At 43.0% G+C, this 19,155-nt stretch overlaps 1 protein-coding gene across 5 annotated transcripts in view; it reads right to left on the bottom strand.

Annotated features, from left to right (window-relative positions):
* The window catches only part of SLC26A8 (solute carrier family 26 member 8), a 92,766-nt gene that overhangs the window by 36,496 nt on the left and 37,115 nt on the right, over positions 1–19,155 (bottom strand). For 4 of the 5 annotated variants that reach the window (XM_051855725.2, XM_008262830.4, XM_008262831.4 and 1 more), the window contains 4 exons: positions 18,872–19,036; positions 18,029–18,178; positions 11,785–11,867; positions 388–535 (listed from right to left, as the gene is read on the bottom strand). In XM_051855725.2, the coding sequence (XP_051711685.2) occupies positions 388–535; positions 11,785–11,867; positions 18,029–18,178; positions 18,872–19,036 (546 nt within the window). The remainder of the gene's footprint in view (positions 1–387; positions 536–11,784; positions 11,868–18,028; positions 18,179–18,871; positions 19,037–19,155) is intronic. The other variant, XM_008262833.4, reaches the window with a different exon arrangement.

Raw genomic sequence — 19,155 nt, 5'->3', positions numbered from 1 at the left:
GGGAGGCCAATGTAATTACGTAGATTAGTAGCCTCGTTTTGGATAGGATTTCTTAGCGTTTCTTCTTGTGCTTCAGTATGTGGTTGACTTCCAAAGACCTGGTGGAAAGATAAAATGAAGGGAGGAACTGTGCTAGCTTAATAATATGATGCTATTTGTTATCTTTGTGCCTCTCTGTATTACATCTGTTCTAGGGGGATAACACGTTAATTCTAGTCACTCCTTCACCTCAAGTATCCTTCACCTCTCAAAAATGCTTTTGTGATTACAGTCCAAATTATAGTGCAAGTGGCTCTATGATTAAAGGAGAATTCAGCCTTCATGTTGGCAGGAGGCTCAGATTAGAGAACAAAGATGTAAGGGTCAGAGAAGTAATAGTCCTCTCACCTGGTTGGAATTGACTCTGTAGTTATGGGGACTGGAAATCTTCTTACCCAGAAATATGAGCATAAAGGAGCTCACCAAGGATAAAGAGATGGCTTGATAAATAACCCTGTGAAGATCTGAGAAATCTGGTGTGACAGGAAACAGGAAGCTGGAATAGAATAGTAGAATTATTTCTGGATGGTAGGAATTATTTACGGACACCTATCTCACTCTATACTTCTTTTTTTAATTTTTTTATTTTTTTGACAGGCAGAGTGGACAGTGAGAGAGAGACAGAGAGAAAGGTCTTCCTTTACCGTTGGTTCACCCTCCAATGGCTGCTGCGGCCTGCGCATCACGCTGATCCGAAGCCAGGAGCCAGGTGCTTCTCCTGGTCTCCCATGCCAGTGCAGGGCCCAAGCACTTGGGCCATCCTCCACTGCACTCCCGGGCCACAGCAGAGAGCTGGCCTGGAAGAGGGGCAACCAGGCAGAATCCGGCGCCCCGACCGGGATTAGAACCTGGTGTGCCGGCGCCACAAGGCAGAGGAATTAGCCTATTGAGCCGCGGCACCGGCCTCACTCTATACTTCTAATACTGGGTAGTTCTGACCCTCATTTTTAAAGACAACAATAGGGTCAAATATAGCAACTGGGCCTGGTTGCCGTCCACACTGCCAGAGAACCAAACCCAGCTACAAAAGCTGTTAAAAGAACACATCCTGTTGCCTTCTAGTTCAAGGTTTCTACCAGACAGCAATGGCAGTAAACAAGAGAAGCAAAACAACAAAGATTCATGGGAAATGGTTTATTGACCTTGTTTGAGACCATACCAACGGGTAAACAATAAGTAGAGATCATGTCTAAGATGTTTTAGGGTTAAAAGATGCAATGAAATCTCTCTGTACACGCTCAAATCCTTCAGGGTGTAATTTCAGTCATTGTCTTTAATACAAATTGCTTCCAAATTCCACCCACATCTTCCCTCCTACAGTTCTGACGTCACCAGAATGCTGAGACATTCATTTTGCTGATAATTGAGGTCAACTAATTCTAATTCAATACATCACATTTCTCTTAAGATCATGTCACACCAGTGTCAAACATAGAAACTGGGATCAACACCTCTTTCCAGGCATATTTCCTACCCTGTTGTTAACTAGGAAACTCTACTTGTTTAACACAATCAACTTTCTTCTTTTTCAGTATTATTATCTGGTTGCTATTAAGAGAATAGAGGAATATCCTGATTTTCACAGGAACAGTTGCTTGTCGTTTCATGTGTTGGTTTAATAATTTTATTCTGTTGTCCAGAGTACCTGTTAAGTCAGTTTCTGTGTGGTCAGTTTTTGGCTGTGACCTGTTAGAGGTCAGGGACTTTGGTTTCTGGTTCTCTTTCTATGCATGCAGCATAGAAACACCATTAATGTCTGATATTTTATTTTTAAAGTAGAGAGCATCCAAACAGTCATAAAAGAAGAAAGGGTGGTGCAATGAGCCCTGATGTACCTATCACCCATCTTTAACATTTAATAATTCATGACCATTCTTACTCCATCTGTACCCCTCTCCACTGCCTGCTCCAAGACTATTTTGAAGCAAATTCTAGGCATTACAGGATTTCCATTGCAAAATTTCAGTGTACATCTCTAAGAAATATACACCAAAAATATTACCAGTTTCTTAATATTATCAAATGTCTGATTGATGTTCAAGTTTTTCCAAATATCTCATAAATATTTTATAATTTGTTCAAATCAGAGCCCAGGTAAGGTCCATATATTACAACTGTTTTCTGTGTCTTATAAATTAATCTCTTTGAAACGATGGGTTTCCCTCTGTATCTTTTTTCTGTCTTTGTTGTAATTTTTTTCTTAAGAAATATGGTCATAGGTCCTATCATGTTTCTCATTGCATCCTGTGTTGTCATTTGACATGTTCTTCTGTTCCTTGTAGCTCCTGCAAATTGGTAATTACCTCTTCAGTTGTGGTCAAAAATAAGATTTTTAAAAAAGAAAAATATGTCATATGTGGTGACATACACTTCTGTTAGGAGGCACACAATGTCTCTTTTTGTAATATTAGCAGAAGATATGCTTGTGATCTCTTACTGGTGATATTCTAATTCTACAATTCCTTCACCCTTCATTGGCTGGAATACTTCTAAAGGTGAAATGTCTTGTTATCAACTATTTGGATACCCTGAAGAGTAGTTCTAGGAAAGGCATGATAAATGCTTCATTTTTCTCCCTCATTTAACAATTTTCAAAATAATGAGTTGGGTTCCTAGTATTTTCCAAGGGCAAAAACAAATGAATTTATTATTTTAGAGGTTTTTTTTGTATTCATAGACTTAAGCATATTTGATGTATTTGGTCAGTAAGAGACTCAAGAAATCTACAGAATCAATGTAATCCAATAAAATTCCCATTGGCTCTCTTTGCCAAAGTGAAAAAAAAAAGCCAATTCTAAAACTTGTATGAAATTACAAGGAACTCTAAACAGCCAAAACGATCTTGAAAAGCAAGAACAAAGTTGAAGGACTCACATTTCCTGATTTCAAAACTTACTCCAAATCTATAATAATCAAACCTGGCATATGAATAGATGTATATAAATCAATGGAATAGCATGAAGAGTTCAGGAATAAACTCAAACATTTATGGTCAAATGATTTTTGGCAATGGTGCCAAGACCATTCAATCAGGAAAAAATATAGTGTCTTCACCAAATGGTTCTGGGACAACAGAATATTTACATGCATAAAATTGAAGTCAGATCCCTATCTCACAACATATGTAACAATTAACTCAAAATGGATCAAACACCTACATTTAAAAGCCAAAACTATAAAACTCTTAGAAGAAAACATAGGGGTAAATCTTGATGTCCTTGGATTTGGCAAAGAGAGATGACACCAAAAGCAAAAACAACAAAAGAAAAAAAAATTAGACTTCATCAAAATTAAAAACTTTTGTACTTCAAAGGATCTATCAAAAAAGTGAAGACAGGCCGGCGCCGCGGCTCACTAGGCTAATCCTCCACCTTGTGGCGCCGGCACACCAGGTTCTAGTCCCCGTCGGGGCGCCAGATTCTGTCCCTGTTGCCCCTCTTCCAGGCCAGCTCTCTGCTGTGGCCAGGGAGTGCAGTGGAGGATGGCCCAAGTGCTTGTGCCCTGCACTCCATGGGAGACCAGGAGAAGCACCTGGCTCCTGCCTTCGCATCAGCACGGTGCGCCAGCCGTGGCGGCCATTGGAGGGTGAACCAACGGCAAAGGAAGGCCTTTCTCTCTGTCTCTCTCTCTCACTGTCCACTACTCTGCCTGTCAAAAAAAAAAAAAAAAAAAAAAAAGTGAAGACAACCTACAGAAAGGAAGAACAGGGCCAGCGCCGTGGCTCACTTGGCTAATCCTCTGCCTGTTGAGGATTGGGGGGTGAACAAACGGAAGGAGGACCCTTCTCTCTGTCTCTCTCTCTCACTGTCTAACTCTATCTGTCAAATAAATAAAAAATAAAAAAAGAAAGGAAGAACATATTTGCAAATAATATATCTGATAAAGATCTGACAAACAACCCAATTAAAAATAGCCCAAGGACTTAAACAGACATTTCTCCGAAGAAGATAACACAAATGTGTAATAAGCACATGAAAGGTTACTCAATGTCATTAATCATCAGAGGGATGCAAATCAAGCCAGAGTTATAGTCTCCTCGGATGGCTATAATGAAAGAAAAAAAAAATAACAGAAAATAATCATTGGTGAAGGTGTGGGAGAAACTGGAATCCTTGTGTATCACTAGTGGGAATTAAAACTGCACAGCTTCTGTTAAAAACAGTTTGACAGGTTTTCTTTCTTTTTTTTTTTTTTTTTTTTTTTTTTTTTTTTGACAGGCAGAGTGGACAGTGAGAGAGAGAGAGACAAAGGTCTTCCTTTGCCGTTGGTTCACCCTCCAATGGCCGCCGCTGCAGCCGGCGCACCGCGCTGATCCGATGGCAGGAGCCAGGATCCAGGTGCTTTTTCCTGGTCTCCCATGGGGTGCAGGGCCCAAGCACCTGGGCCATCCTCCACTGCACTCCCTGGCCATAGCAGAGAGCTGGCCTGGAAGAGGGGCAACCGGGACAGAATCCAGCGTCCCGACCGGGACTAGAACCCGGTGTGCCGGCGCCGCAAGGTGGAGGATTAGCCTATTGAGCCACGGCGCCGGCCTCTTTCTTTTTTTTTTTAAGATTTATTTATTTATTTGAAACTCAGAGTTACACAGAGAGAGAAGGTGAGGCATGGAGAGAGAGAGTTCTTCCATCCAATGGTTCACCCCCCCAACTGGCCGAAACAGCTGAAGCTGCGCCAATCCAAAGTCAGGAGCCAGCAGCTTCCTCCAGGTCTTCCCACGCGTGTGCAGGGGCCCAAGGACTTGGGCCATTTTCTACCGCTTTCCCAGGCCATAGAAGAGAGCTGGATAGGAAGAGGAATAGCAAGGAATAGCACCGTTGAACTGGTGCCCACATGGGATGCTGGGCATCTGGGGAGTGAGCCAGAGGATGGAAGACCCCTCTCTCTCTCTCTTTCTCTCTCTCTCTCTCTCTGCCTCTGCCTCTATGTAACACTGTTTTTCAAATAAATTAATTAATTTAAAAAAAACATTGAAACATTCATTGACTGATGAATGGATGAACAAAATATGTAGATCCATACAATGGAATTTTACTCAGCCATAAATGCAACGGGTCTTCAAAAAGTTCACTGAAGTGAGTGTTATGAAAAATTATGCATGGATTTAAAAAATTGCACCAAAATAAACTTATCTTTTAAAATTCCATTTTCCATGACTGTTTTCAAACACCCTCATTATAATGTAATATTCACTGTATAACATAGATAAACCTTTAAAATATGCTAAATGAAAGAAGCCAGACCCCAAAAAATCACATTGTATGATCCCAGTTATATGAAATGTCCATGATAGGGAAGTCCATATAGATAGAAAGTAAATAAGTGGTGGCCCAGGGCTGTGAGGAAGAAAGTAATAATAGTTTTATTTAATAAATAGCATATTAAAATTGAATTTGTAGTAAAGACCCTTCCCAAAATAAAAACTCTAGACACAAATATCTTCATTAATGAGTCTACCAAATATTTGAGGAAGAAATGTCAACTCTTCCAGAAATTGAAAATGAAAGGATTCTTCTCTGACCTTTCTATATGTCAACAACTTTGATACCAAAGTTATTAACATTAATATAACAAAGATATTAATATTAGAAAACATCAGATCAATACCTCTCATGAACATAAATACAAAAACTCTTACCATTTTAGCAAATCAGTATATGAAAGATAAGACACCAAAACTAAGTGGGGTTTATCCTAGGAAGCAATGGTGGTTTAACATTCGAAAATTAGTTATAATATTCAGGCAAAAAAACAAAAACAAAAGAAATACTGATGATTTTGGGAGAAGTATTGATTTTTTTCATAGATCCATACAGATAGAATTCTTTTTTTTTTTTTAAGCTGGATTGGGAATAGAGCAGCCGGGACTTGAAGAGGTGCCCCATATGGGATGCCAGCATCACAGGCAGTGGCTTTACCTGCTATGCCAAAACGCTAGCCCTGGTCTAACTCTTTAAACTTAATTTGGAGGGGCTGGCGCTGTGGCGTAGTGGGTAAAGCCACTGCCTGCAGTCCTGGCATCCCATATGAGCGCCGGTTTGAGACCCGGCTGCTCCACTTCCTATCTGGCTCTCTGCTCTGGCCTGGGAAAGCAGTGGAGGATGGTCCAAGTCCTTGGCCCTCTGCACCCATGTGGGAGACCCAGAAGAAACTCCTGGCTTCAGATCGGTGCAGCTTTGGCCATTGTGGCCAACTGGGGAGTGAACCAGTGGATGGAAGATCTTTCTCTCTCTCTCTCTCTCTCTCTCACTCTCTCTCAGCCTCTCCTTCCCTCTCCTCTGTGTAACTTTTTTTGACTTTCAAGTAAATAAATAAATCTTTAAATAAAAATTGGAAGCACAATATGCTTCATTTTCTATTTTTCTATATTATTTTCTAAGTCAGGAAAAAAGTCTACTAAATTATTTATTTATTTATTTTAAATATGGCAGACTAGTTTGGCAGTGAAGATTTCTTTCTTTTTTTAAAAAAGGATGTATTTGTTTGAAAGGCAGAGAGGACCAAGGAGAAACAGAGACAGACAGACACAAGAGATCTTCCATCCTCTGGTTCACTGCCTAACTGCTCACAACAGCCAGGGCTGGACCAGGGAGAGCCAGAGCTCAGAATTCAATGTGGCTCATCCATGTGGGTGGCATGGCCCCAAGTACTCGAGCCATCACACGCCATCTCCAAGGTGCATCAGCAGAGAGCTGAAATCAGAAGTGGAGTCAGGACCTGAACCCAGGACGCGGATGCAGGCATCCCCAAGTGTTATCTTAACCACTGCGCCAAACGTCCACCCTTTCTAAATGTTTTAAAGTTTGCTATTTCGCATATTTATTCTTTGGATTTTTCTATTACCAAAAACACAAACATGTGTGATGCAGTTGATTTACTTTTTTTTTTTTTTTTTTTTTTGACAGGCAGAGTGGACAGTGAGAGAGAGAGAGACAGAGAGAAAGATCTTCCTTTTGCCGTTGGTTCACCCTCCAATGGCTGCTGCGCTGCGGCCGGCGCCCGGCGCTGATCCGATGGCAGGAGCTAGGTACTTATCCTGGTCTCCCATGGGGTGCAGGGCCCAAGCACTTGGGCCATCCTCCACTGTACTCCCTGGCCACAGCAGAGAGCTGGCCTGGAAGAGGGGCAACCAGGACAGAATCCGGCGCCCTGACCGGGACTAGAACCTGGGGTGCCGGCGCCACAAGGCGGAGGATTAGCCTATTGAGCCAAGGTGCCGGCCTGATTTGCTTCTTAAAAAGTGTATAAAAATCCAAATTCAGTAAAATGAGCTATGTAAAAATGAAGCTTCAAAAAGTTCATGGAAATGTGGTTAAAAGATAAATTGATTTTGGTAAGAACATTTTTGAAATCCATGCATACAAGAGGCCTTCAAAAAGTTCATGGAAAATGGGTACTACAAAAAAACTATACATATGGGGCCGGCACTGTGGCCCAATAGGTTAATCTTCCGCCTGCAGTTCTGGCATCCTATATGGGCACCGGTTCTAGTCCCGGTTGCTCCTCTTCCAGGCCAGCTCTCTGCTGTGGCCTGGGGAAGCAGTAGAAGATGGCCCAAGTCCTTGGGCCCCTGCACCTGACTCCTGGCTTTGGATCGGCACAGCTTCGGCCACTGTGGCCATTTGGGGAGTGAACTAACAGACAGAAGACTCTGTCTTTCCCTCGCACTGTCTGTAACTCTACCTCTCAAATAAATAAATAAAATCTTTATAAAAAAAAACTATACATGGATTTCTCATTTTCTTGCATCAAAATAAACTTAACTTTTTAAAAAAGATTTATTTGTTGATTTGAAAGTCAGATTTACAGAGACAAATGGAGAGACATAGAGAAAGATGTTCCATCTTCTGGTTCACTTCCCAAATGACCAAAACGGCCGGGGCTACACCAGGTGGAAGTCAGGAGCCAAGAGCTTCTTCTGGGTCTTCCACATGGGTGGCAGGGGCCCAAGCATTTGGGCCATATTCCATTGCTTTCCCAGGCACATTAGCAGAGAGCTGGGTTGGAAGTGGAACAGCTGGGATTCGAACCAGTGCCCATATGGGATGCTGTCATTGCAGGCAGTGGCTTTACCTGCTATGCCACAATACCAGCCATAAACTTAACTTTTTCCATTTTCCATAACTTTTTGGAGTATGTGCATATCTAATGCATTTGAGAAAATTTTTTTATTGTCTTAAATTTATTTTTAAAAAAGATTTATTTATTTGAAAATTATTTTAAAATAAATTTTGTGATATATTTTACACAAAGAAAATGTTTGGGCCCAGCACCGTGGCGCACTAGGTTAATCCTCCGCCTGAGGCGCCAGCATCCCATATGGGCGCCAGGTTCTGGTTCCGACTGCTCTTTTTCCAGTCCAGCTCTCTTGCTGTGGCCTGGGAAAGCAGTGGAGGATGGCCCAGGTGCTTGGGCCCCTGCACCAGCATAGGAGACCAGGAGGAAGCACCTGGCTCCTGGCTTCGGATTGGCATAGCTCTGGCCATTGCAGCCATTTGGGCAGTGAATCAACAGAGGGGGGAACCTTTCTCTCTGTCTCTCTGTCTGTAACTCAACCTGTCAAATTAAAAAAAAAAAAAATACAAAGAAAATAACTAGGCCGGCGCCACGGCTCAATAGGCTAATCCTCCGCCTTGCGGCGCTGGCGTACCGGGTTCTAGTCCTGGTTGGGGTGCCGGATTCTTTCCGGGTTGCCCCTCTTCCAGGCCAGCTCTCTGCTGTGGCCAGGGAAGGCAGTGGAGGATGGCCCAAAGTGCCCTGCACCCCATGGGAGACCAGGAGAAGTACCTGGCTCCTGCCATCGGATCAGCGCAGTGCGCCGGCCTCAGCGCGCCAGCCGTGGCGGCCATTGGAGGGTGAACCAACGGCAAAGGAAGACCTTTCTCTCTGTCTCTCTCTCTCTCACTGTCTACTCTACCTGTCAAAAAAAAAAAAAAAAAAAAAAACTATTTAAAATTTCTTATTAGTTCTTGCATTTTAAATTTCATTTTCCTTTATGTAGGAAAAATCCATTTTTAGCACCTCAAGAGGCCATCTCCGTTGTCTCATTTCTCACTGTTACTCTGTGTAAATTCTTGTTTTTTAATATCTTCTAATTCATCCTCTATGTCTGTTTTAATTTCTGTTTATAACCAATACCTTTATAAGCACCTTGGTGTTTTGTAGATAGTGAGATGGACAGCAGCATGTTGACTGCTCAGAGGCAGACACTGAACTCTTTGTCAAACAAATTTCCCCTTCTTGTCCTTTGAAGATAAGAATGTGGCTGTCCTAAAGAGGTATCCAGAGGTGTAGTTTATTACCCAAGTCAATTTTGGGAAAGTCAGAATATTTAATGTGATAACAACATAAACTACTCTCTTTCCTTCCCGCTGTTTGCCCTCATTTTGATTTTTATTAGCAAATTAGGTTAAAAGGGAACATGGACATGGCAGCAGCTAACCTAAATTTTTCAATTTTACTAGTCTCTACTAATCCTGCATAAAAAGGGGGCTCAAAAAAATTTTAAAAAGCGGCTGGCACCGTGGCTCACTAGGCTAATCCTCCGCCTGCGGCGCCGGCACACCAGGTTCTAGTCCTGGTCGGGGCGCTGGATTCTGTCCCGGTTGCCCCTCTTCCAGGCCAGCTCTCTGCTGTGGCCCAGGAGGGCAGTGGAGGATGGCCCAAGTCGTTGGGCCCTGCACCCCATGGGAGACCAGGAGAAGCACCTGGCTCCTGCCATCGGATCAGCGCGGTGCACCGGCCGCAGCGCGCCGGCCGCGGCGGCCATTGGAGGGTGAACCAACGGCAAAAGGAAGACCTTTCTCTCTGTCTCTCTCTCTCACTGTCCACTCTGCCTGTCAAAAAAAAAAAAAAAAAAAAAAACTAGATTTTTTTTTAAAAAAAAAATGCTCTTTTGTATATCTATACCCTGAATCTATTAAGATAAGTAAACATTGGTTGTGCGGTTTTTAAGTCATTAACAACAGAAACATTCAAATAAGTGGTTATAATCAGAGACTTTGTAGTAAAACAGAAATGGGTTTAAATAGTAGTTATGCCAACTAACTAGCTGTGTGATATTGGACAAGTCATTTAAACTCGATAAGCCTTCATTTCCTCATCAAAGATATATCTATTTCATAGTATTACTGTAAGGTGTAAATAAAATAAAATAAGTATATAAAGTATCAATCCTATTATAGTTATTCTTTTTTTCTGAGGGCAGACATAATGTTTTGATTACCTCTGTATTGTATTTTTAAATATATTTATATAAAAATAATCTATGTTTTTATTTATCTGAGAGGCAGTGAGACACACACACAAAGAGACAGAGAAAGCACTCCCTCCCAGCTGTTGGTCCACTCTCCAAATGCCTGTGAAGACCAGCTGTGGCTGGGCCAGGGCCAGACTCAGGAGCTGGGAACTCAGTCCAGGTCTGCCATGAGGGTGGCAGGGACACAATTACTTGAGTTATCATCGCCACTTACCTCCCTGAGTCTCCACTGGTGGGAACCTGGGGTCAGGAATTGAATATAGGCGCTCTGATGTGGGACATGGGAATCTTGTTTTGTTTTGTTTTTGTTTTTGTTTTTGAAGATTATTTATTTATTTGAAAGTCAGTGTTACAGAGAGAGAGGGAGAGACAGAGGCAAAGAGAAAGATGATCCATCTGCTGGTTTACTCCCAAATGGCTGCAACGGCCAGGGCTGGGCCAGGCTGAAGCCAGGAGACAGGCGCTACGATCTGGGTCCTCCACGTGGGTGCAGGGGCCCAAGTATTTGTGCTATCCTTCTCTGCTTTTCCAGGCACATTAGCAGGGAGCTGGATCTGAAGAGGAGCAGCCAGGACTGGAACCAGCGCCCACATGGGATGCCGGCACCGCAGACAGTGGCTTAACCCACTGTGCCACAGTGCCAGCTCTAGTAAATCTTAACTACTGGGCTAAATGTCTGCTCCCTGCTCGTTTTTTTAAGCTAATAAAATTTCAAATGGATTTAGCCATCATAAGCCTTCATTGAGAACTGATAGGATATGATATTAGTTCAATTGAGTTGCCCAAGTTTTGTTCCCCTGGAGTTGCAGGATTCCCTACTGTCCAACATGCAGAAATGAGCAATGCTCTTCAAAAGGCTGCCTCTGAGTCACTAAAGTAAAGTACACTGCCTTTCTTAGCTAATATGATGGACCAGTTCAAGGTTAAAAATTATAACTTCCTAATAGAAACAAGCATGAGGCCCCATAGACATTGATAGAACTTATGATGTAAATTAGTTGCTTGTCCTTAAGAATTCCATATGCCAGATATTGAAAGACAACTTTCCACCAAGAATAAGAAAATAACATTGCTCAAGGGCACCAGTTCAGTCTCAACGGGCAAAGGCCAGATGAATGTTCATCCCCTGAACACTGAGCCCATGGAGAGAGGCTGGGAGAGCAGGGGCAGCTCCTGTCCCACCATCAAGAGTTAATCAGAGGGCCTGTCCTGCACTATGGGGAAAAAAAGTCAGACTTCCTGATGTTTAGTGCATGCAGCAGTCTTCCTGGCAAAGGGGACTGATGCAACTACAAGAAGAGAGACAGAGTCTGACCAGGGAAAAAGACTAGGAGTGGCCTTAGCCCTTCTCTCATGAACATCTGTGTTACAGAATGCATGTGGCTGTGGCCAGGGACTGCTAGTGGAGAACAGCAATCAGGCTGCATGATCAGAGGCTGAGAGTGGACGTCAGGAAGGGAACAGCAGAGCTGAGAAGCGAGATTACCCACCTATAAGGAATCATCTCAGTGAGCGTCCTGCTGTTTTCTGTGGCCATGCTTATGTTGTTTGCAATCATACTGAAGCCAAGAATCTGTAGAAGGTAAAGGAAATAAAGAGGCATGTGAGTATTTAAAGATCGTGCATTGCTTCCGAAGCAGAGGCACCCACAGTCTGTGGTGGACAGAAAATGAAATCTGTGGTAGTTCCTATGCATGAAAGAGAAAGAGGTGGGGCCTGTTCAGTGGCGTGAGCAAGCAGAAGTCCTCTCTGATGCTTTGGTTCTGTCGGCTCCCTTTGGCATAGTAGCCAGAATGCAGATCAGCTTCAGCCTTGATCTCTGACACAACCATGGGAATGGGAACAAATGAATGCCCTGGACCTCTCCCTCCTAACCAACTTTAAACACCTAGAACAGTGCAAACCTCGAAGCCTGGCAGCTTCAAGGTCTCCGTTTGACAAGGCTTGGGTGGGATTGCTGGGGTATATAAAGTCAGAATCATATGACTAACCCTTAATAATATAGAACGCCATTTGATAGCAAAAAGAAAAAGGCATTCAGTAAAGCAATTATCTGCTTCCCCTTCCCCCACCCTTTCATTTACTTCTAAAAATGCCAATTCTCCCTCTTTCAGCTGGAAGGAAAACAGACCACCTAGCAGCTGATACACCCTGTGAAAGTCTCCCATCAAAGCGAATTATACCAGAGATAGGAGACTACAATTCCCAGGCTTTAGGATAACACTATATAACTGTTTCACTCCATTCTCCCTGCCAACACAGAAGTCTTTCCTTGGCATCTACTCCGAGAGTTTGACCAGACCCTGAGCGGGCTCCTGAGATGCTGCAATCAGACGGGTATCCCCAGGAGGCCTACAGACCAGGATGGAAAGAGGAATCCGGAACTCTACTTGGGTAAGGAGACAGTCTTGTTCGTTAGATAGCTAAAATACAAGAAGTATGCAAGTGGCCAGGGAACTCTTTTACATCCAGTATACTTGCTCAAAAGGAAAATGAAGAAAGCATAAACAAAAATTGAACAGCAGAAATCAATCACCCAAGGATAATATGGTTCACATTTTAAAAATACTTACTAAGAAACATATTTATATATGTATATACATAAATTATTATTTTTTTTGACAGGCAGAGTTAAGTAGTGAGAGAGAGAGACAAAGAGAAAGGTCGTCCTTCCGTTGGTTCACCCCCAAAATGGCCGCAACAGCCGGTGCGTTGCGCCAATCCAAAGCCAGGAACCAGGTGCTTCCTCCTGGTCTCCCATGTGGGTGCAGGGCCCAAGGACCTGGGCCATCCTCCACTGCCTTCCTGGGCCACAGCAGAGAGCTGGACTGGAAGAGGAGCAACCGGGACAGAACCGGTGCCCATCCAGAACTAGAACCCAGAGTACCGGGGCCGCAGGCGGAGGATTAGCCTAGTGAGCCGCAGTGCCGGCCAATATATACATAAATTATTAACATAGGGTATGTATAATCCTTACAGCTAAGGGACTTTTAATTGTTAGTATGTGAGGGATTTTCAAAAGGTTCATGGAAGGCAGGCACTCGGCCTAGTGGCTAAGATGCCATTGGAATGCATGTATCCCACATCAGAGCCTTAGGGCTTGAGTCTTGGCTCTGTTCCCAGTTCCAGCCTGCTATTAATATGCACCCTGTGAGGCAGCAGGTGATGGGAGACTTGGATTAAACTATTAGTTCTCAGCTTTGGCCTGGCCCAACCCTAGCCATTGTGGGCATTTGGGAACTAAGCCAGTGACTGAGAGCTCTCTTTCTCTCTCAGATAAGTAAATAAATAAATGTTTTTAAATTTAAAAAAATGTTCATGGAAACCTGAATATTATGAAAAAAAACTATGCATAGATTTCAAAAAGTTTTTACACTAAAATCTATTTTTGTTAACTCGTTATAGCATGTCTGAATTGGATCTAGTTTGAAGCACTAAGAAAGCTAAGACATCAGTTTGAAAAGAGCTCCTACCAGAGCAACATGAATTCAAGCAAGAACAAATATCAAATGTATGATGAAGGCTGGGTGCAGGAATGGTGAAATTACTGATGCTCTATGAAAAGTTTAGAGTTGGGGCCAGTGCAGTGGCACAGCAGGTTAAAACCCGGGCCTAGAGCGCCGGCATCCCATATGGGCGCCAGTTCTAGTCCCGGCTGCTCCTCTTCCAATCCAGCTCTCTGCTATGGTCTGGGATAGCAGTGGAAAATGGTCCAAGTCCTTGGGCCCCTGCACTCTTGTGGGAGACCCGGAAGAAGCTCCTGGCTCCTGGCTTCGGATCTGCACAGCTCTGGCTGTTGAGGTCATCTGGGGAGTGCACCAGCAGATGGAAGACCTCTCTCTCTGTCTCTACCTCTCTCTGCAATTCTATCTTTAAAATAGATAAAATAAATCTTTAAAAAAAAAAAAGAAAGAAAAGCTTAGAGTTAAAATGCCCCCAAAGGAATTGGCAGTTTACAAATGGATACTTTAAGAAAGGCTGAGACAATGCTGAAGATGAAGCCAGCAGTGGCAGATTATCCACATCAGTTTCAAGGAGGAAATTAATTTTGTTCACGCCCTAAGTTAAGACTGAGGACAATTATCAGCAGAAACGATGGCCAACACCATAAGCATCTCAACTGATTCATCTTGCACCATTTCTGACTGAAAACTAAAGTACAGCCAACTTCCTCCTCAATGGGTGCCAAAAGCGTTGTGTTCAGATCAGCTGCAGACAAGAGTGGAGCTTTCGATGGACATTTTAAACACATGAGATCAGGATCCTGAGGCATTTCTTTAAAGAACTGTAAGAGGAGACAAAACATGGCTTTACCAGTGGGATCCTGAAGACAAGGCACAATCAAAGCAATGGCTCTCAAGAGGTGGAAATTATCCAGTCAAAACAAAACTGAGTGGTAGAGAACAGAGGTCATGGCATTTTGCTCAACGCTCAAGGCATTTTGCTTGTTGACTTTCTGGAGGGCCAAACAACAATAACATCAGCTGTTATGAAAGTGTTTTGAGCACGTTAGCCAAAGCTTTAGCAGAAAACAGCCTGGGAAGGCCGCACCAGAGAGTTCTTATGCACCATGGCAATGCTGATTCCTCTCTCCAAACATGTGCGATTTGGCAAAGAGTTTCAGTGGAAATCATTATTCATGCACCTTACTATCCTGATTTTGCTACTCCTGACTTCTTTTTGTTTCCCAACCTAAAAAAAAAAAATCTTTAAATGGCACCCATTTTTCTTGAACCAATAATGTAAAAAGTATTTATTGACATGGTTGATTCCTCAAGACCCAGTTCTTTAGGGATGGTCTATATGGCTGGCATCATCACTTACAAAAGTGTCTTGAACTTGATAGAGTTTATGTTGAGAAACATAAAATTTACATATTTTTAAGTTGTGTCTTAATTCCATTTCCCCACTAACCTTTCGAAGTCTCCTCATATTCTACTTGATTCCCAGATGCTGCCTTGACATTTTTCCTAAATGTTTGAGCCTACTGCCTTTAGCACAGATTGATGGGAGGGTGCTGTTTCCACCAGTACATCTAAAGTATAATTCTTTTTTTTTTTTTTTTTTTTTTTGACAGGCAGAGTTAGACAGTGAGAGACAGAGACAGAGAGAAAGGTCTTCCTTCCGTTGGTTTACCCCCCAAATGGCCACTACAGCCGGCGTGCTGCACCGATCCGAAGTCAGGAGCCAGGAATCCTGGTCTCCCATGCAGGTGCAGGGCCCAAGCACTTGGGCCATCCTCCACTGCCCTTCTGGGCCACAGCAGAGAGCTGGCCTGGGACAGAATCCGGTGCCCCAACCGGGACTAGAACCCCGTGTGCCGGCGCCACAGGCAGAGGATTAGCCTACTGAGCTGCGGCGCCGGCCTCCACCAGTACATCCCGACAGATGAGAAGCTTTCCGTACCCTAAGCCATAGCGGCGCCCTTCCTCCCTCCCATTTTCCCCACTACCAGGGTAAACAGGAAAGTCCTTTCCTGGTTCTAACCTACATCTCTCTTTCCTACATGTGGCAGAAAGTGTGTCTCCATTACTTGAGTTATCGTATGTATAAGTTGTAGGTTTAAGGATCTGTGAGTACACAAAAATGTTTAATACACAAAATGCAATAATTCTAAGACTCCCACTCATTTTATCATTGGACCTGTTTCCTCCCCCAACTCATACCATAGTGCATCATTGCTATTTATAGCACTCCCCAAAGGAATATCTTAACTCTGACTCGCCAGCCCATCTGTCATCCCTAACTCCCCTCCCCAGACTCCATCTACACATTGTTCCCTGAGCTCTAGGGCACTGCCATTCATGTCTGGAATTTTGAAAAGTCCTTTGTAAAAGCAGCCTTTCAGCTTCTGGGCTTTATAAATGAATAGTTTTCCAACCACTCAAAGAAGTAAGACTAGACTCCTTCACAGGAAGTCAACAACAGGGATCAGACAGAGTTTGGTCTGAGGTCCCAGAGCAAAGTGTTTCATTCCTGAAGAGGATCAACTCAGATAAGCTAGGGATAGCATAGGTTATGCTATGGGGACTTACAAGCCATGAGATGTTAGGTAACACATTCAACACCCAAAGTCCGTTTGGGGTCAGAGCTTCTCTGTAAACAGCACCTCTGGCCTCCTGGCAAACTGCGCTTGGGAGCTCCGTTATCTTAACATCCTGCCCGGAAGATCAGTGCAGCAAGAGAAGAAAGGACGGGAGAACTCACACCTATTCTCCTTTGCTGTGGCTCGAAGTCACAGGGTCCTCCCAACACAAGAGAGCCTGGGACATGCAGGGGAGCAGGGACAGTGGAACTGGAAATATCTTTGCCACAGAACACTTGTTAAGGGAAAAATAATTCTCATGAGCACCCAAGAATTCAGTATTTCCATATGAGAAAGACTCACTTTAAAAACCTGATCTTTCTTTATGAAAATGTCTGCATCACTGTGAAAAATAACTTACAGATATAAAAGATACATGTTAATATATTTTTTAAAAAGAAACAAGAAGCATTATTATTATTAGACAGCCCTAGCCCTTGCTACTTACTAGTGATATAAGCATAAGAATTAGAAAAAACTAACAATTCATCTGCCTCAATTTCTTTACTGGAGCACAGTGAGAATAAAAGGAGGCTAAATAACAGTATGGTTTCAACTATATTAATACAGAAATAAAACTTCTACATAGATTACAGAGATTTGCCAGCACTGGGGATAGGGCTTTCATCGTGCATTTGAAATAAGAAAGGAGTAACAGAAAACATAAAAATGTCAATAGTAGTTGACTTTGGATAGTGCGAGGAGGTAGCTAGATCTATTACACAGCATGGTAACTAGTTAATAATAGTGTGTTCTATACTTGAAAATTGCCAAGATCGAGCCGGCGCCGCGGCTCACTAGGCTAATCCTCCGCCTTGCGGTGCCGGCACACCGGGTTCTAGTCCCGGTCGGGGCGCCGGATTCTGTCCCGGTTGCCCCTCTTCCAGGCCAGCTCTCTGCTGTGGCCAGGGAGTACAGTGGAGGATGGCCCAAGTACTTGGGCCCTGCACCCTATGGGAGACCAGGATAAGTACCTGGCTCCTGCCATCGGATCAGCGCGGTGTGCTGGCCGCAGCATGCCGGCCACGGCGGCCATTGGAGGGTGAACCAACAGCAAAAGGAAGACCTTTCTCTCTGTCTCTCTCTCTCACTGTCCACTCTACCTGTCAAAAAAAAAAAAAAAAGAAAGAAAGAAAGAAAGAAAGAAAGAAAATTGCCAAGATGGTAGATTTTAAATTTTATCACAACAAAATATAATTTTGTGAGGTGACAAGTGGTCTTCAAAGAGTTCACAGAAAATGCATATTTTGAAAAAATTGCATAAATTTAAAAATCTTTTGCATCAAAATAAGCTTACTTTTAAATTCCATTTCTCGTGAACTTTTTAAAGTGCCCTTTTACTTTGATCAGCTTGATTTAATCATTTCACAATGTGTAAGTGCATGAAAAGCACCACATTGTACCAGTAAATAATACAATTTCTATTTGTCAACTAAACCAAAAATAAGCACATTTTACAAATATGAGAATAGGCATACATTCATTTAAAATTAAATGTATTTGGCATTGACACAATTTGGCAAATACTTTTTAAAAATTATTACTTTTATTGTCTCCTATGAACTTTTGTCTCCCTAGGTGATTTGCTTTTTTATTTAATTTTGTTTTTCAAAAAATAGGTGAATTTGGGACATCAAAAAACTACCTACCAGAAGTAATTCCATGGGAAACTCGATGGGATACCGATTGAAAGAAATTCTGACACACTTGTTGATTCTCAGAGCAACAACAGCAGTTAGAAATAGTAGGATGCTGGTGGAATTGGCTTTTGGGAGAGCTACACAGTAGTTAATTATGTTCTGAAAGAAAACAAATTCACATGGTCTTAGAAAGGGACCTTTCTATGATAATTGCCTAAATCTAGAAAATCACTCTTTCTACACTAACTCTACAGTGCTGCTGGGCACAGAGGGCAAGCACAGGGGAAGGGCAGATGTGCAATTCTTTCTAAGTTGGAAAAGATACGCTTACAGAAAAGAGACAGCAGTGTTCCAGCAGGAGAGAAGACACTTCATGCTTCAGTGCAATAGAAAGGACCCAGGAGTTCTGCGTGCTAGCTTACGCGTGAGTAATTTTCCCAGACCACGCATGTTGGTTAGCTTAGCTCCTACGTCATTCTTGCATTCCGAATGACTTCATATTTCATTTTCTTTAGATGTTTTGGGATGCTTGCCTGTTATGAGGCATGCAATGATAAGAATTATGATCAATAAAGTATCTTAAAGATAGAATTTTAAAGTAAATTATGTTAGTTTAAAAGACTAGGCTGAAATGGCAATGCAACTGAGAACATGGTCCAGCTAGCATCTACAATTAACCAAGACCTTAAGTCCAGAAGAGACGAGACTAATTGTAGTACCCCCTTAACTGAGATGCCTGTTGGGTGTGTCTCTTTATAGACACCGGTGGGAGTCTCTTGACTTGGATCCGTTTCTCTTTGGAGGCAAGGGGAGGGACATTTGTGACCCTAGGTGGGGGTTGCCATTACTCACATAGAAGAAAGCGATGGGACCAGCATGGAAACTGATCATAATGCCGAAGATGCAAGTCAGCTGGGACAGCATGATGTGCAGAGCCGTAGCAGCCAGGTAAGCACTGACTGCAGCCTCCGGAAGGTAAGTGGCCACGAAGCCAAAACCCAACAAACCCAAGATTAGCTGCAGGGGTTCGGATGGAAAAGAAAACCAAAGTGAGGCAGAATGTCATCCAGCCAGCAAGGGCACCCATGGGACTCTCTGGAGGCCCAGTGGCCCCTTCTCAGAAAGGAGGTTTCCAA

The sequence above is a fragment of the Oryctolagus cuniculus genome, chromosome 5 (assembly GCF_964237555.1).
Source record: "Oryctolagus cuniculus chromosome 5, mOryCun1.1, whole genome shotgun sequence".
Lineage (NCBI taxonomy): Eukaryota > Metazoa > Chordata > Mammalia > Lagomorpha > Leporidae > Oryctolagus > Oryctolagus cuniculus.
The sequence above is the reverse complement of the archived record's forward strand: the minus strand, read 5'-3'. Positions and strand labels throughout refer to the sequence as shown.